The 18,873-nt window shown below is 43.3% G+C and overlaps 1 protein-coding gene across 8 annotated transcripts in view; it reads left to right on the top strand.

Annotated features, from left to right (window-relative positions):
* The window catches only part of DENND2A (DENN domain containing 2A), a 114,620-nt gene that overhangs the window by 32,059 nt on the left and 63,688 nt on the right, over positions 1 to 18,873 (top strand). For 5 of the 8 annotated variants that reach the window (XM_039860796.1, XM_039860797.1, XM_039860802.1 and 2 more), the window contains one exon: positions 18,572 to 18,664. The exons of 2 other annotated variants lie outside the window; for them this stretch is intronic. In XM_039860796.1, coding sequence (XP_039716730.1) covers positions 18,591 to 18,664 — 74 coding nt within the window. In that variant the 5' untranslated portion in view covers positions 18,572 to 18,590. Of the gene's footprint in view, positions 1 to 18,571; positions 18,665 to 18,695; positions 18,851 to 18,873 lie in introns of those variants that run through there. One more of the 8 variants, XM_039860799.1, reaches the window with a different exon arrangement.

The following is an 18,873-nucleotide window of genomic DNA, read 5'->3' on the forward strand; positions in this document are numbered from 1 at the left end:
ATTTGTTCCATCCCTCTGCCCCACCCTCCAGGCTTTCTCAGTCCCCCTTAGAGGAGAGGCCTGAGCCCGAGGAAGGAAGTGGGGTCAGGTAGATACCAGGTGCTGCATGTGAACTTCTCATCGCCACTAAATGAGTCTGAAGAGGTGGCTACTACTGCCCCTGCCACCACACCGCTCAGCATGGGAAAAATAATAACTGACTGCCTTTTTCCAGTAAATTAGAACTGTTTAAACAGGACGCTTCTATAATTTTATTTGTGCTTCTCACATCCCTGGGAAATACAGGCTCAACCTGCCCAGATGACCAAGCAGAAGAGTTTGTATGGGATCATGCAGCAAATCAAGATTAAAACTGACCTTACCTGGTCAGGAGAGAATTTAGTTGGGAAAGAAACCAAAGGGCTCTGATTTGGTCACTGGACGGGAGCAATGGGCAGCTTGCGATGTATAAATTGCATCCCCTGCAGCTGGAGTGGGACCAGTTCCTTAGCTACAGACTTGGTCAGGGTGGTGGCAGGAAAGGCACAGGACCTTGCCACAGCAGCTGGCCAGTGCTCAGGCTTCTGCCAGGCAGTGTCTCCAGCTCTCTGGGGCTCAGAGCGATTCTCTACTTAATACTCTGAGCTGTAGGTGAGATTGGTTCAGATTTGGAATGAAGTATGTGGTTATCCAGCCCCAAGTATGACTCCCTGGCAGTTTGTGATGACTGTCATACTTTACATCTGGTCCACTTCATCATCTGTTTGTGACAATCAGCAGACATACACAAGCTCCCAGGACATCAAAAAAGGACCAGAGCTCTCTGTTTACCCTCCAGCTGCACTGATGCATCTAACAGGGTGGGAAAATGTCAAAGAGGACAGAGCTGTTTGATGCTTCCCAAAACAGCAGGACTCAAAGAGCCCAGCACTGTAGAGACAGCCGAAAGAGCTCTTGTTCCAAGCTCTCCTTTCACCTGAACACACACGACAGCCAAGATCCTGGCCTGGGACGGAGAGGAGAGAGGTGGGGAAAGGGTCAGAGAGGCTGCTGCGAGGAACACACACAGCCCAGGGTTCAGGCTACCAGCTCACTGGAGGGAAGAGGAGGATGCTGCTTTCCAGATAGGGAGAGCAACTGGCAGAGCCCCCTGAGGCAGGTCTACAGGCCCCTCCCCAGGTCCCTGAAATCTGGCTTCCATCCCTAGCCTCCATCCCTAACCATCTGCTGAGACCTTATTCCAGGTTGCTAATGCTGCATCCAGTGGCTAGTTTACTGTTCTTCTTCTTGAGCTCCCTAATATGCCTGACTCAGGTCAAGGTTGATGTAAAACTGGCACCGACACATCTGTGCCACTCGTCAAAATGCCGAAATGCTTCCGCGCTGGTTGGTAAACAGTCCTTGCCCTGAGCCTGGGTCCCACATTCCTGAAGCCCTAGACTTTCCACCCAGATGCAGCCATTAAAGGATTAACAATAGGGCCATTCTCATTGGCTGGTGTCCGAGCCACACCTTTGTTAAGTATTTTGAATATTGCATCCTCATCTGAGACTCTGTACTGTTTTGGTTGTCCTAATTATCTTTCAAAAAAGATTTTCACTGATTTTTTTTCTTCTTGTCATTCAACAAGATTGTATTGATACAGCACCCATGGTAGATAGACCAAGATCTGGGCTAGATACCATAGAGGAATAAGAAGCCCAATGCATATGTTCAGCCATCAGACCTCCCCATCTGGATGAAACATAAAAAGAAACTGAGGCAAGAGCCAAGTGGCGAAGGCAGTGTGAGAATAACCCCCATGTCAGTTTTTCATTGCCTTCTTTGTCTTCTCTGTCAGAAAGCTCATCTGTGCGCTCAGGTTCTCCAGCCGCCTCCCACATTCACACCTGCAGGGTTGTTCTTTCACCGGACCCTTAGCTCTTTACCTCTGGCTACTCTACAGGTTTCCTCCCGAACGAACCATTTTAACCTTGTCACGTCCGAAAGAGCCATGATCTAAGCATATCCTCATCATGCATCCTCTTTGCTTTCCGAGGGTAGCAAACCTAGATGCTTTCAGAGCATCTCCAGGCCTAGTCCTCCATCCCTGCCCGTCGTCTTCCCCACGGCTCCCCGTCGCACGTCGCAGCCCTCCAGTCTCTGTCTTGGGCAGGAGCAGCCCTTCCCTCCTTCATGCTCTTGCCTCGCCCTGTGCACTTTCCCCTTCCCCCGCTTTGGCACCCCGCCAGCCTTTCAGGGCCATCAGACTCAACTTCTTCTTTGGAGGAGTCTGTGACTCCTGACTTTGCCCACCTCCAAATTCCTTCGGTTTATATTTGTCCCATAACATTTACCACTGCAGTTCAGTTTAGTCCTTAAACCGGTCTCACACTGTGACTTTCTTTGTCGGGCATTTCTTGGGCTGATCCTGTCTCTCCGTCTAGAACATTTGCAATCTTTGATTGCCATTCGGTTGATCGGGTCGTGTCTATGTAAGGAACATCCAAACCTGTAGAGAATTTTTGTAGAAGTTCATTTGAGCCAAAACTGACAATTGCCAGGAAGCAAGATCTCAAGTGCTTCCTTAGAATCCCAGTTTTGTGTTTCTTTTATGCATTTGAAATGAAGGAGAGAATATAAGGATGATTACATGAAAGTGGGAAAAAGCAAGGTGGGGATCAGATCACAAGACAGTGAACAAGATTATGTGCCCTCTTCAGGGTGGTTATTTCAAAGTTGGGTTAACTAGATGCACAAAATAAGATAAACCTTTTAGCTAAAGAATTGATTTACCTGGGCTTGACTACCCACCATGACCTGCACAGTTAGGTGTTTATCAGATCGCCTGTGAGGTCACTCTCCACAGAACCCCTTTTTCATCCACAGTTTGTACCTTTTATTCCTAGCTCTAAGGCAGGAACCCAATATTTGTGTATTTCCCAACAGCCCCTCACTCGAAGTACCGCATTCAGCTCCTTGGTTATCTTCTTAATTAATTTCAAAGCCATCCATGCTTGTTTAGATTAGCTAACTAAAATCATAGGAGAAAGACCATTTCTCATATCTCAGAGCTTAGCTAAATAAAAATGAACACATTCCCAGGCATTGCACAACTTCTAAATACAAAACACCAGACACATATAGTAAACAAACAGGAATAGGGCCTCAGCCCTTAAGGAGCCTGAAACATGGTGGGAGGGGAGGGAGGTCAGAATGAGCAAGCTGTGCCCCACCTGGATCAGGTGGGCCCCTCCTCCCTCCCGCATCTGCATCTGCCATTGACCACGACCACTAGTGTGCCCTGGCTTCTGCTGAAAAGAGAAGGGGGCCAGCTCACCTTCCAACTTCAAAACCGTTACAGATTTCATTGTAACAGCAGTTATATGTTTGAGAGCATTTTACAGCTTCATCATACTTGCGAACCATTCAGGCTGGATAAGCAGCCCTATAGATGAGTTGAAGAGGTATTATTATTATTATTATTATTACTACTCAACCTGGTATTATTTGGCAGAGTTAAGTTCACTTCATAAGGACAGAGGACATGCGTTGAGTGCTTTCCATAGGACATGCTGTGCTGGATGTTTCACAGGTGCAATCTCATTTAATCCCACTGCCAGCCTTCAGAGTAGGTGCTGTTACTATCACCATTTCACAGAGGAGAGAACTAAGGCTTAGAAAGTATCTCGCCCAAGGTCCCACAGCTCTCAAGTGGCAGAGCTGGAAGTTGAATCTGGGTCTCTCTGCTTCCAAACCCTTTGCTTTGAAACCCTACGATATGCTGTCTCTCAGGTGCTTTCCCAGAGCTGGGAGCAGGGCAGGAGTGGCCTCAGCCCCCTTCTCTCTGTCAGGGAGCCGTGGTGCCGGCCCCAGGAAAGGGGATGGGAGATGACGTCTCTCCCTAAGATTGCTGCCTTTTGTCCAAATGTGCTGGCCCAGAGCCAGGCTGGAAACTCTCTGCTCATGGAAAGAAAGAGAACAGAAGCCAGCAAAAGAGGGTGGGAAAGGGTGTGAGGGGGAGGAAAGGAAGAGGAAGGCAGGAAGGAGAGAGGGAGAGAGGAGGTGAGAAAGTGAGGAGTTCGGGGCAGCACAGCTGGGGCCAGAGGTGTCCCGCCAAGAAGCAAACCAGACTCTGGCCTTCAGGTGCCCTCCGCTCAAGGGCTGCTTCTGGTGTGCTGTGGACATCCAGCCCCGGCAAGCTCAGGCCTAGGGGCTCTCCATTGCCCAGAGGCCAGGACAGATGGCAGGGGGGCCCTTCCTCCCTGCCTCTCCTCCTCGGCATTGCTGTCCCGTGAGGTCAGGTTCAAGTGGACATCAGGAAAGCCTTCAGAGGGAAAAAAGAGTTACAAAGTGGAGAGGCTGCCTCCGGAAGGGGAGAGGGTGGCCAGGCAAGCAGGGCCTGGGTGCCAGGGCATGCATGGAGGGTGTGGAGGGGAGGGAGGAGAGGTGGCAGGGGCTGGATACTTTGAATACAATTTCATCATAACAGTTTACCAAGTGGCTACTCTGTATCCAGAAGCGGAGGTCTGCACCCAGCCATCAAGGCACTCGTGTGAGTGTCAGACACTGGACTCCTGAGTCTGGTGACCTGGGTTCATTCAGCGTCCATGTGGCCTTAGGAAGAGTTAATTCCTCCAGGCCTCAGCCTCCGCGTAGATAAAGCAGGGCAGCAGTAGGTTGGTGTGAGGATTCAATGAAACATCCAGGTAGGATCCTGCCTAGAGAACAGTAAATGCTCAGTGAATGTTAGCCATTCATTCGTTATTGCAGTTTAACTTGAGGTACCACAGGTAAATATGTGAAACCTTCAAGAAAACATATAAATACGAAAACTAACCATAGAAGAGATAGCACGAGGTTATTCACGTTTAGTTAGATGATGAAGTGTAGATAAATTAATACCCACTGTACAAATTCAGAGAAAGCAGGGAGCACTTCGGTTTAGGGTGGCCAGGGTAGGTTTCATGGGAAAATTGGGTGTTAAGCTGGATTTCGAGGTGGCAATATAACAACAGGAAGGGTAGGATGACAACTGAGTAAAAGGGTACGAACCGAAGGTGGGAGTGGGGGAGTTTTTTGTTATTGATTTTTCTTCTTTATTTATTTTTTTTTTTCCTTCTGGGATGGAGAAGTTTTAATTCACTGAAGCCCAGGAGTATTTGCCAGTAGATCATTTGTGCTATCCTCCTGCCCACAATATGCACTTGGACACAGTATTTCATTTGCTACATACATTCCAGGTGCCGAAACGTTGATCACCAGGGTGCTGCGTCCAGTGGAGAGGCATCTGAACTAGCCTAGCCCGCGGCTCAGTCCGTGTCTTGGTGGGTTTTTTAGCGGGTCTCGCCTTCCTTGTGGATCTGACTGTTTAAATACCATTCTCTTACTGTTCTTTTGGTTTTCAGTCTCTGTCTTCTTTTGATTCTCTGTTTTACCCTCAGTCTCCAGTTCATGTCCTTTAACCTGCTAACACTAAGTCTCTTTTCCTCTCTGATATAGGACAGAGAAGCTCTCAATTCTATATTTTTTTATAAAAGAAGAGAAAGCAGTCAGTAGGAGCCAGTGGGAAATACTAGCTGGCAGCTGTGAAGCAAATGTTCTTGGTTTTTGTTGTTTTTTTAAAATACCCTCAACATCCTAATAACAAAGAATTTTTCTCTTTAAAACAAAACAATAGCAACAACAAAAACACTAATCCCAGAAAACTCTCTGCATTTCTGAAGAGGTGGGGTCCTCAGCAGACCAAAAAAAAAAAACCCCCCAGAATCACCTTAATCAAGAATAGTAACTAGTAGGCCCAGGTTCTCCTAGGACAGCTTCTCCATAGAAACATGAGCCATCTGTGAAAGAGAAGGGAGTGTTGAGGTGAATGAGCTCTAGATGGGGCGACAGTAACCCTGGGTCCTGCTCCCGCCTCTGCCATCAGCCAGGTGACAGGCTAGGTGGGCCACACTGGGTCATTTCTAGTCTTGACTTCTTTTCTGTCACCTTCCTCTCTTCATATTTTGGAGCTTCTCCATGCCAGGGGGTTTTGTAGTTTCATTATTTATTTATTTTTCCTCTTTGAACTTCCTCACTGGACTGGGGCCTGAAAGAAGCACTGTCATTCACAGGCTGGGTTCCCAGTGACCGACTGGGTCACAAGGGGAGAGCCGCTGAGGCCAGGAGGAGGATGTAGAAGGCTGGGTCAGCCAGTGCAGGCGTCACTCCCAACAGGGTCCTGGGAGAAGGGGCTCAGCATTTCCTGAAGGGAAATGACTCCCATAAATAGAGGGATGGGAAAAGGATTCATCTATCCCTTTCCTCCTGTCGATTCAGCTCTTCCTCTGGTGTCCAGACTATGCAGCCTCTTGTAAATGTTTTTCATTCAGATGTGTCAGTGTGTAGGGGGGAGAGATGGAGATCTGCTTTCTTGTCTATGGTAGATATAAATTAAGAACTGAAGAAGACATTCAGGCCTTTTATTTGTTCATTTACCCAGAGTAACCTCTCATCTGGTCCATTTCGATATAAGGCCAGAGTTTTTTCAGTAGGGTTTATTGGGAAGAAAGGGAAGTGTATACCTTCTGAGACCATGTCCTATTTAACTTCATCCAAGGGTTTAGCACAGCTTTCTGCAGTAATGCTTATAATCTGCTGTTCAGGTCCTTAGACAGGATGGATCTCATGACATTAGCCTTACTAAGACTTCAGGTGTTCCCAGCAGCTCCAGTGTCATGAAGAATCTCCTCCAGGAGAGAAAGAGACTTCTTGAGAGCTGCTCTTGGGACCCTCAGTAGTGTAATGGGAATGATCAGATAACACCCAACCTCCTGCGCCAGGCTGGAGGCAAACCTAGTAGGGGCTTTAGTTTCCTTAGTAGCAGAAGTATGCTCAGCTTCAGCCATGTGGATGCAGACTTAGCTTTCAAACTCACACACACAATAGCTTTCCTTTCTCGCTTTGGGAAAGTAATTGGACATAAATTGAACGTGACACTATGTGTTAGTAGGGATTCTTTTGGTTGCTTAAGCAAACAAGGGTATGAAGATATCTTGCGGAACCTGTGGGCGGGCATGCAGCCTGGCCTCAAGAGTGGATTGGATCCAGGGAGTACAAAGCCATCTTTCCACTGGCATCATTCTCCCCGACAGCCGAGCTCTCTCTGCCTCTTAGTCCACAGGGTGGAAAATGGCTGTTTCCCAGCACGAGGTTTCCATGTTCCGGCCCCACAGATTAACACAGCTTCCTCGGACAGAATCATATTGGCCCAACTTGAGTTAGACTTCCTCTAGAGCCAATCACCTGTGGCTGGGGGTGGGATCATAGTTCAAACATGGCTTCCCATGTTTCTGTTCCCCTCATAGTGGAGAGAAGGGGCAGTTTTCAGAAAAAGGGATTTCTTGGTGAGATAGGCAAGCTCCACGTAGTACCTGCAGTATCTTATGCCTGTGTTATGTTTCTTTAACCATTTTGTGTTCATTTGTCCTAACCATTGGTCATAAGAATCCTGGTTCCTCAGTTGGACCTGCTAAATATTTTGACAAAAATATTGCTTGTTATGGAGGTAATAGCATACTGGAACTAGGCTTTGGGGCTAGATCCATTTCTTTTTAAATCTCGGTGATATTATCAGCTTTGTGCCTCAGTTTCCTCAGCTGTAGAATGAAATTGACTTCCTTATGTATCCCATAGGTGGCGCTAGGTGCTTTGATTGGTCCTTCTTCCTCCTTTTTTTTTCTTTTTTTGGTAACAGATTTATTGAGGCATAATTCACATAACATAAAAATTCATCCATTCGAAGTAAGTTTAATGGTTTTAATATACTCACAGAATTTTGAAACCTTTACATTTAAAAATATTTTCATCACACCAAAGAAGCCCATACCCCTCAGCCAGCACCCCCAACCTGCACCCCATCCACTTCAATCCTAAGGAACCATTAATCTACTTTCTGTCTCTGTAGAGTTCCCTACTCTAGACATTTTATATAAATGGATTCACACAATATGTGGACTTTTAAAGCCAGCTTCTATTCCCTTAGAATAATGTTTTCGAAGTTCATCCATGTTGTAGCATGCATCAGTATTTCATTCTTTTTGTGGCTGAATAATATTCCATTGTATGGCTAGAACACATTTTTCTTTGTATTCATCAGTTGATGGCATTTGGATTGCCTTTAGTTAATGGCTATTATGGATAATGCTGCTGTGTGTGTTAGTTTAGAAGAACATATGTGAACATGTTTTCAATTCTCTTGGGAAATGAATTATTTCTGTGCTTATGTTTGTAAAGTGCTTAATGCAATGCCTGACATATCATAGGACATAACAGTGTGAATTTCTTTACTCTGACTTTCCCAAAGGTTATGAATGAAAACTATTTCCTGCTTGCTGCCCTTAGAAGAAAGTCAGACTCCCCCAAAGAGCCTGACCCCTGTGGGTCAGACTCTGAGGTTACTGTCCCTAGGGTCCTGGCATCACTGAGTAGCAGATTATTACATCAGGCTTGTGAAGGGATTGACCCAGGGTGGTTCTGGTTGAAAGTATTGAGAGAGCAGAAAACAAGGTTTGAGGGTCAAACTTTGATCTTCTCACCTTAAAAAAGAGAATAACAATAATTACAACTGGAAATTGGCAAGAGGGAAAGGGCTGATATATATTGTAATGTGTGTATAATATGAAAATCAGGTGCCGTACAAGCATATTCGAAGCTTTAGGGCTGCCACAGAGAAAGAATCAGACTTTTGAAACTCCATTCAAATCACAGCAGGCTCTGAGGGCAGATGGAGCTCTTCAGGAGCTGGTCAGATCCTCTGGGGCTGCTGTTAACCCCTTAGGGCTATAGCCCCTTGGCGAAACTTGCCTGAAGCTGGTTCTCTGGCTCTGAGAAAGATCCAAGTGGTCCTCAGTTCCCCAGGACTACAGGCGCATAGGATTTGCAGTGAGATCTTCCTTGAACACCTTGGGGCTATTCAGTTATCCCAGCACCATAAATGGATTTATTGAAAAATCCATCTTTGTCCTAATGATTTAAGATGTCACTTTTACCATATATAAAATTCTGTGTGCAAATTTATACAGTCACTATGGAAAACAGTATAGAGGTTCCTCAAACAACTAAAAATTGATCTACCATATGATCCAGCAATCCCTCCGCTGGGTATTTAACCCAAAGACTTGAAAACTCATATCCGAAAAGATATTTACACACCAATGTTCATAGCAGTATTATTCACATGGAAGTAGTCCTACAATAGATGATTGGGTAAAGAAGGTACATATATGTGGTACACATATACAATGGAATATTACTCAGCTATACGAAGAGATGAAATATTGCCATTTGTGACAACATGGATGGGCCTTGAGATAATCATGCTAAGTGAAATAAGCCAGATAGAAAAAGTTGAAAACCACATGATATCACTTATACGTGGGATATAAACCTAAAATCAACAAACAAACATGACAAATAGAGATTCATGGACCTGGACAATAGACTAGTGGTTACCAGAGAGTAGAGGGGAGGGAGGAGGTAGATGGGGTAAAAGAGGTCAAATATGTGGTGACAGAAAGAAATCTGACTATGGGCGGTGAACATACAATGCAAAATATATATGACGTACTGTTGAACTATGCACTTGAAACTTACTGGATTTTATTAACCAATGTCACCATAAAAAAAAAAAAAGCTTTATGTGTACTTGGGTCTCTGTCTAGACTTTCTAGTCTGTTCCACTCACTGGTCTTTTTAATCTATTTTTTATGGAAGCACCACACTGTTTTAATTATAGAGGCTTTATAGTATGTTTTCATATCTGGTAGGGCTAGTTGCCCCCATACTCCTTTCTTCCATTTTTAAATTTTTCAGTGTTTTCCTAGGTATTCTTGTATGTTTGGTAATCTGATTTTGAAGTATTCATTGTCCTCCAGGGAGGACCTGGTGGTGGATTGGGGGTGGGGTGGGTGCTGGGGTTGAGTTGTCTTTTGGACCTGGGTGTATTTATTTACTTCAGTAAACTGGTTTTGTAAGATTCTGTTTTCTTTTAGATTCATGAGTGCTGAGGGCTTCTAGTGAAAATAGCACTCATTTTCCCTGAAGCTCCAAAAGAACTTTTTAAAACAGTCTTTAACTGAGAGAGAATGTTAAAACTTGGTAAATTTGGGTAAAGGCTACATAAGAGTTTTCTGTACTATTCTTGCAATTGTTCTGCAAACTCGTAATTATTTAAAAATAAAATATGTTTAAGGTCGTGATGCTTTTGGTACCATTTTGGTAATAGCTTTCACAAAGTCTGACCAAGATGTGTCCAAAGATTCTGTCTTAGCTCACATGTTGATTGACTCCTCCAAAGAAATCCAGCAAATCAGTTTGGCGTAATCTCCTTACAGAATCAGTGCTGCTTTTCATTCCGTGTTTTGTGCTTTGTTGTGTGACGATGGGCCAGAGGTGTAATGGCCACCAGAAGAGAAAGTATCTTTAGACTGAAAAATGATGCAGGCAACTACATAGACTTATAACAGAATTTATTGTAGTGTAATTCACTTACAGGAATGTAGGGTAGGAGTGGACAGATGGCCCATCAATTTTGCACAGATTATTTTCTGCTAACAGACCCCTGTTACAGCACTTTTTAAAATAATATAACTCAGGTATTAATGATTGACAGGACAAAGGGACAAAGAATGCAGTAATGCCAGGAGCTGTACTTTCTGGTGGTCTTGTGATGGATGATTGTTTATAACCAATATCATCACCAGTTTGATATTTGTATTGGTTTTCATGCCATTCCAGCCTAACAAAAATATTTATGGCTACATTTTATGAAACACAGATAAGCATCAACTAGAAGGACAGCGAGTTTGGTCAAAGGTCATAGCGTGAAAGAAATCTGGGACACAGAGATTGCGTTAGTTTTGTTCACATCTACATCTATACACCTTCCTTAAACATTTCGTCATTTTGAGATTATGCAAACATCTGTGCCTTTCACCTGTATACCCGAAAGAAATTCAGCCCGTCCTTCAAGCCCAGATCCACAAAGGAATCTCTCCTTCACCTGTTTTGCTCATCACATTGTGTTTTGTATTGGAGATATTGAGATACATCACTTTTCCCCAGCTTTATTGAAATATAATTGATGTATCAGATTGTGTAAGTTTAAGGTGTATAACATGATGATTTTCAATACATATGTATTGCAGAATGATCATCGTGATAAGATTAGTTAAAACCTCCATCACCTCACACAATTAACTTTTTTTGTTTGTGCAGTGAGAACATTTAAGATCTACTCTCTAAATAATTTTCAAGTATATAATACAGTCTTGTCATATGCATCTTATTTCCTATACGAGAAAGAAAACTCTCAGAGGGCAAATAAATCTATTTATTTTATATTTCCACCAGACTTCACTCAGTTCCCAGTGTGAAGTAGACACAACTATTAGTTGGAAGAACGAACTACATGACTACTTTCCTGTTAGCCATAGGTCCCCATGTCATCTCTCTTTGGACCCATTGAAACATCTGTACTGGGAACCAGAGACCAAGTCTTGGTAATCAAGACTTGAGGGAAAGAAGGTAAAGAGAATCAAGTATCACTTACCCTTCTGTCCAGGAGATACTGTGACAAAGCCAAAGGAGTGGCGGAGTGAAGGGCTCGGCTGAGTCGATGTCCTGCAGCTGCTGCTGTGACTGCCAGGCAAACTTGGGGCCTGTTGGGGGCGCCACAGGGCAGACCCGACACCCAGCGACAACAGCCAGGTGTACACCTTCCCTTGTCATTTCTAATAGTGATAATGCATGCTTATTATAGAAAATTTGGAAATCAAGTTTTTTGTTGTTGAAAATATAGATAAGTAGAGAGAATGGAAAAAGTCATTCCAAGTTTCTCACCCAATGACAACTACTGTTCCTCCTTTGTCACATTTCCTTACACTTTTTTTCTTATGTGTACAATCTTAAATAAGAATAGATTCCCCCTTTTTAAAAACGTGTTTTTTTTTTCCTGTAGACACAGCTTCTGGATCCTTTTTCTTTTGTCTAACATTACAACATGAGCATTTTTTTTCTCATTTAATAAGTCGTCTTTTTTTTAGATCGACTTTAATTTGCGTTTTTTAAATAATAGCTTTATTAAGCTATAATTCATATACAGCATAATTCACACATTTAAAGAGTACAGTTTAACAGCTTTTACTATATTTTCAGAGTATGCGAACATCATCAATTTTATAACATTTTCATCACCCCAGAAAGAAACCCACTCCCACCGGCAGTCCTCTCTCCTCCTGCTCCCGACCTAGGGACCACTGACCTTTCTGTCTCTATAGGATTGTAGTCTTCTTAAACACAATTTAATTTGTCGTATAATATTTCATTGAATAGCGCTATTATAGTTTACCATTATATTGCTTGACATTTGAGTTATTTAAAATTTTTCAATATTATAAATATAACTATAAACATTTATGTATACATTTTTCCAGATTTAGGATTATTGCTTAGGATAGATCCGCAAAGTTCAGAAATGTATAAAATATATATATGTGAAAAAGTATAATCACAGAACCGTAAAAAGAGAGACCCACAAAAAAACCTCACTCTCCCTCCCAGCTCACTCAATTAGCAAATATTTTTGAAATTCAGCATGGTCTTAAAAGAAAAATAAAACAATTTCTGATCTCGAAGAGCTGAACAAGATGGACACTCAAAACAATGAGCTAAAGTCTAGTCTAGTCTAGACCAGATCATCTAATGTGGGGCCACAGAGATACCGTATAAGGAGGAGCAGACTTGGGTTCAAAGCATGGACTCGTTCTTGGTGCTGTCGCTGATGAGTTGTTGTATGAACTTGAGCTTCCCTGAGCCTCAGTTTCCTCATCAGGAAAATAGTAGGAACATTGACACTGATTTCTGTAAAGGTTAGAAAAAAGTAGTTTCTGGCCTAGCCAAAAACAGAGAGGAGGAAGAGAAAGTTTAAATATTTGAGAGTTGAGAGACGTTAGAACCTGACCGCATAGTTTGGTCACTTGTAGTACCCCAAAGAAATAAAAGGAAGTGTCCTTTTTTTTTTTTTAATACATTTACCTGAATTAAAATTTTTAAACCATATTTTGGTAGTATTAGCATATTTCATAACTTTCATAATTTCATACTTGCATGAGTTATGGCAAACCCACAATGACTTCTACCAGAGAGGTGTCGCTAGTAGTTATGGAGCATTAACTCAGGAGGGCTGACACCGCTAAACCCTTATATGCACTTGGTTTAGTGTTCATATGCAAGATGGCCACCTAAGTGTACTTTTTCTCTTTTTACCCTCCACAAAATGGTGAACTCTAAGGCAACATATGGAAGTATTTCCGCACTGCAAGTGAGTGAGGCAAAAAGCATGACTTGCAAATATTGTCAAGTGAAAAACATGTTTCCATCCTACTCAGGTGGCCAAATACAGCTTTATATGTAGGAATGTTTGGCAGATGTGAAAAAAATCCTTCCCTGACTTATAAAAGTGAGAACAATAAAAATCTTTAGCTGCCTCTGGCCTGAGGAGTGTCACAAAGCATGGTCCAGTCTGTAATCTCAAGCTGCTCTAGCCATAAATTCCCAGTGGCTTCATTTGTCCAACTGACAGGCGTAGGTCCGGAGAATACTAATCAAGTTGTTGAAATATTATTGTCAGAAACAGAGTATTCATACTGACCAAAGGTCTTAAAATGACTCAGTTTGTGCTCTTGGTGTTGAAGCCTTCTTCAGAGTGGAAATGAGACTTGGTATTGAAGACTGTGTAGGAAAAGCTCCGTGAAACAGCATCTTGGAGCATTTACACCTGAGTTCAGGAGCAACTCACTGTGTGCTGATCACTCTTCCTTTAGGTTTCAGGGATGCTCTGAAATAGGAGCAAACAGATACACTGGAGTAAAAGAGTATTTCTGCTGCTGACTGATGACGCAAGCGGCAGGAACATAAATGTGGTTCAAGTTTACGCCAGGGGCTCTTCGACTGTAGCATGCCGGTCCTGGGGGACTATAAAGGCAGGTTCCTAGGCCTTCCTCTGGCAGTCTGATTCACTTGGTCTGGGGTGGGGCCAGAACTCCTCACTTTTAGCATTGTCCCTGCTTACTCTTTCTTTAAATAATAGCTTTATTGAGATATAATTCACATACATAAAATTCATCCTTTTAAAGTATACAATTAAGTGGGGGGGGCGGTTAGCATCTTCACTGTTTTTATGCAGCCATCACCACTTATAATTTCAGAACGTTTTCATCACTCCCCACCCCACAAAACCCATACGTATTAGTAGTCATTCCTTGCTCCCACTCCTGACAACCATTAATACACTTTCTGTCTCTATGGATTTGTCTATTCTGGACATTTCGTATAAATGGAATCCAAGATCTGGTCTTGTCACTGGTTTCTTTCACTTAGCATGATGTTTTCAAGCTTCGTCCATGTTGTAGTATGTATGAGTCCTCCATTCCTTTCTATGGCTGAATAATATTCCATTGTATGGCTAGACTAAAGATTGTTTATGCAGTCATCTGTTGATGGACTTGTTAGGTGTAAGAAAACGATATGTGTTTGTTCACTCAACAAACATTTCTTGAGCACTCACTTGATGGGGAAATCTGGGCTCAAAAGCAGAACTAGAAATAGTAAGACTTTGGTGGTTGTTAGCACAAAAGTCATTACCTTGGCTCTGCCACTGTTTTTACTTGATGTGGCTCATTGAAGACCTGGTGTCCAGTTGTGGTGTGTGGTGTTTTTGTGCAGGCACAGTTTACACATTGGTCCAAGAGTGCAGGCGGCAAACATGTCCCCTGGGGGTGGTTCTGAGGCAGAAGCCTTTGACTTCTCTTATTCCTTACCTGCGCAGAGTCGTCTGTCTTCTTCTAAATGTGAGTTGGTTTGTTTTTAAAAGTACTCCAAAATCAAAAAAGTAAAGCTATTATGTAAAAAAAGAAGAATTCATTTTAATTTTTTAAAAAGCTTTTTTTGTTTGAAGAAGATGATAAAAATGAAGCATCAAAAGTCTCAGGAGTGAGCCTCACTAAACAGTCACAGCGAGAGTTGCATTTATGTGGTTGTATGCTTCCTTTTTCCTTCTTAACATATTTTCTGAAAACAGACATCTTCTGGATGTACTTGCTAATAAGAATGCTCATTTGAGAAAATAACCACGTTTGTTCCACTGCGATTGTTATGCTTTCTTTTCAATTTTGTTGCATAGTCTTTATCAGCTGATAAAAACTGGGAGTTATTAGAATCATTGAAGCCGAACAGCTTGTACCTTTATTTGCAACACAAATAAAAACCATTTGAAATTTAATTGTATTAGTACGTAATCATTTATCATCTAAATTGTATTTCTCATTCAGTATGTCAAGTATGACCCATTTATGAATCAAGTTATATATAATATATATATTTACCTATTTTTAAGAACTAGCATGCTAACTTTAGAGCAGTAAAGAGCATTGGAATATTATAGTTGTGTATGTTTTATTCCTCACTCTACCTCCTCCCTTGTCCAAAGTTCTTATTTTGTTCATTGAATATGCCTATAATATATTTATAATTGAGATGTAATTCGCATAAAATTCACCATTTACATTCGTACAATTTAGTGACTTGTAGTCTATTCACTATGTTGTACAATTATCACCATTCTCTAATTGTAGAATATCTCTATCATCCCAAAAAGAAACCCTTACCTATTAGCAGTCAGTCCCAATTTCCCCCTCTCTTTATGGGTTTGCCTATTCTGGACATTTCATATAAATGAGTTCATACAATATGAGGCCTTTTGTGTCTGGCTTTTTCACTCAGTATATTTTCAAGGCCATCCATGCTGTAGCATATAATAGTACTTCATTCCTTTTTATGGCTGAATAATATTCTGTTGTATGGTTATACCACATTTGAAAAATCCATCATTTGATCAAGATTTCCAGATTTTACTTTTTATTTAAATCATGGTTTTTGTTACGATTTGGGGAAAATCATTCCCCCCATCATGGTTTAAAGGTCCAGATTGTTTTCCTAGCAACCTCTAAAGCAGTAATATCTGAACTTCTTTTTGTAGGTGACTTCGATAGTAAAATTTCTGTAGACAGTATAGCACCTCCCCTCTTCAAAGGAAGAGGGTTATTACTGGTGGGAGGCAGCTCCATCATGCATTCCCAGACCTATAAAGTGATATTGAAGTTTGTCATGGTAATTTAAGTCACAGAGTGCTCCCAACTAGCAAGATAGGCTAGGCTTATCACCTAATTAATGACTTTTAACATCAGAGACAAAAAAATCAAAGTTTTGTGGGAACAGCATTTTCCATTCCTCTGTGAATCAGAAATGCTCATGGGCTGATTGCTGAGTGTGTGGGGGCTTTTATGCTCCCTCGGTTTCAGCTCAGAATATGGTATCAGCTGTTACTCTAGAGACCATGGTTATAGTCCTGGAAGTCATTGCTGCCCGATTGGAAGCGAGTTCACCATGTTGTTAAGTATTTCTTGGGATCTTTAACCTCAAAGCGCATACATAGTTTTCTGTGTATTAGACACAGTGGGTTTTGTCCCTTTTGGAAAAGCCGCATCTTCCTGGGAAGTGTGTAGGGAAACTGTTCCCTTGTGGAGAGAGCTGGATTGCAGGACTGACTGTGACCCTGGGTGCTGTCCGTGTGGGCAGACGGCATGTCCTTCTCATCTTTGAATCCCAAGAGCATCCTGCACAGGGCCTGGCGCCTATTTAATGGCTGTGACAGAAGATGCCAGCTTGAAAGAAGAGCATGGGTGGGGAGAGTTGGGTCATGGCTGCATCCCAGTGGGTTTTGTCTGTGTGGGGGCACAGTGCAGACATGGGGTGGGCAGCAGGGAGTGGCCGCTGACCTTGACCCTCCGATGGGACCTCTGCCAGATGCAGGATGGAAGGGCAGTGTCTGTCAGCCTAGCCAAATGGACAGGCTCCAGAAGCTTTGCACAGATTATGAGAGGAGCAAGGAGTTCCTTCCTGTCCCTGAAAGGCTTTCCAAGGCCCTCCTCCAGGATGGGAAGGGAGAGCCTTGGGGCCTGGCTTCTTTATAGAACCGGCTTGCTTTCAGCAGTGACACTCCCCAGAATCTAGGGTGCTGCGTTGTTGGGTAAAGGGACAGCTGAGCAACATGGGCAGGCTTGAGCTCCATCCCCTGCCCAAACACACAGTTTCTGGGACCTGTCTTCCCTTCCTTGATTTTCTCAGCTCACCAGTCCCTAACCTCCTCCTTTTTAATATGTTGCCCATGTTTGTTCTCCTTTTCTTCTCTTTCTCCCTCTGACCTCCCTCTCCTTGTTCCCAAGATTTATATACACGTCTTAAAGCCCAGTCCTTTGATTTCTTGGGGGCAGGAGGGGAAGAGATGCCCAGGCCAGAACCTTGGACAGCCACCCTGTCATCTGGCAGGTAGATTGTCCTGGGAGAGAGGACAGGAATCTTGGAGATGTAAGGAGTTGGGAGAGGGATTCCCTGGAGGTTCAGTGGAAAAGAAATGTGAATCTCAATACTCCTCGAACCTCTACTCGTGGAGTTACCCCCTTTACATCAGGAGGGACCAGTCACGTGACATTGATGCTTTACAGAACAGCATGGCCCTTCCAGTCAGAACTTACCAATGGGTCGCATCTCCTAGTCACAATCACCTGTGCAACATCCATTTGTCCTCACGTTGAGAGACACAGATTACCGTAGGGACTTGCTATTGAAATAATACACCCTCATCTGCTACTTCAGTTCATTTGGATGTCAGACACCAAAGAGTATGATAAAGTTGCTACTTCTGCACTGAGGCTGCTGCTTTGGTATCCAGATGGTCCTTGTCATCTTTTAGGTTTGAGATTTTCAGTGGGATTCCTGGGTTTGCCAGGACCGTCTCCTAGTTTTCCTTAGACCCGACAGATGACCTAGCGGCTAAGTGGTTTGTCCTCTTGGATTTGGAGCCAGTGGGGGAGGCTCTCTGTGCAGGATTCTGAAGCAAAGGACAGTGTGGGTTTATGCCCATCATTGGGGCCAGCAGAAGAGGAGAGTACTGCTGTGTGATAGTAACACTTTGGTGGGTGGCTTATTTCTTATTTTAAATAAAATAACAATCCTCCTTTAGGGGCTGTTAACTCATCACAGGTTCTTAGAGAACCTGAAAAAGAGTCAGATTATACTGGTATTTATGTTTTACTTTTTTTCCTTTTGCTATAGAAGTCAAATACACTTATTAAACCTACTTTTAGCCAGGCAATTCAAAACCAAGATAGCTATAACTAACCGAGGGTTTGCAACCTACAGAACCGCTTAACCAGGGAACACTAGGTAAAGGGGACTTCGTTTGTTTGAGGTGAGTCCCCCATTTTTAGCTGGTTTTATGTTTTCTTAAGATATTTTGGCGACTTTATCACGCACACATACACATGCACATACACGAGACGAGATTTGGCATAGGGTCTGAATCTGGGTGGACCTCCTGGGTCAGGGATTCTGAATGGTGCATTCCCGTCACCCCCCACTTCTGGATGGACTCCATCAGGGGTAAATAGTTTGGGGTGTGGGCCCTAGATTTGCTGTCATGGCTCACTGAGTGTGCACCTCTGTTCCCCAACAGAGCACCTCTCCGTGCTGGCATGATGACAGTGCGCAGGCCGGCCAAGGGCAGCCACAGCCAGACTGAAAACCTGAGCTACAAACTGGCTGGCAAGTAAGAACTTTTCTCCCCCGAGAGTGAAGACGTTGTCCCAGATGCTCAGTCTCCTTCCTTTCTCTCCTGCCTTTCCCTCCTCACTAACCCCACTTCCCTGAGCTAAGGACGCGTCCTCCGGGTCGTCGTGATGCGCCTGCTGTGAACCATCCCCAGGAGCCGCTCGGTCAAGAACCCAAGGCCACAGTGAGCAAGGGGAGGTCTGACTG

Source organism: Pteropus medius, unplaced genomic scaffold (assembly GCF_902729225.1).
Source record: "Pteropus medius unplaced genomic scaffold, Ma_sr-lr_union100, whole genome shotgun sequence".
Classification (NCBI taxonomy): domain Eukaryota; kingdom Metazoa; phylum Chordata; class Mammalia; order Chiroptera; family Pteropodidae; genus Pteropus; species Pteropus medius.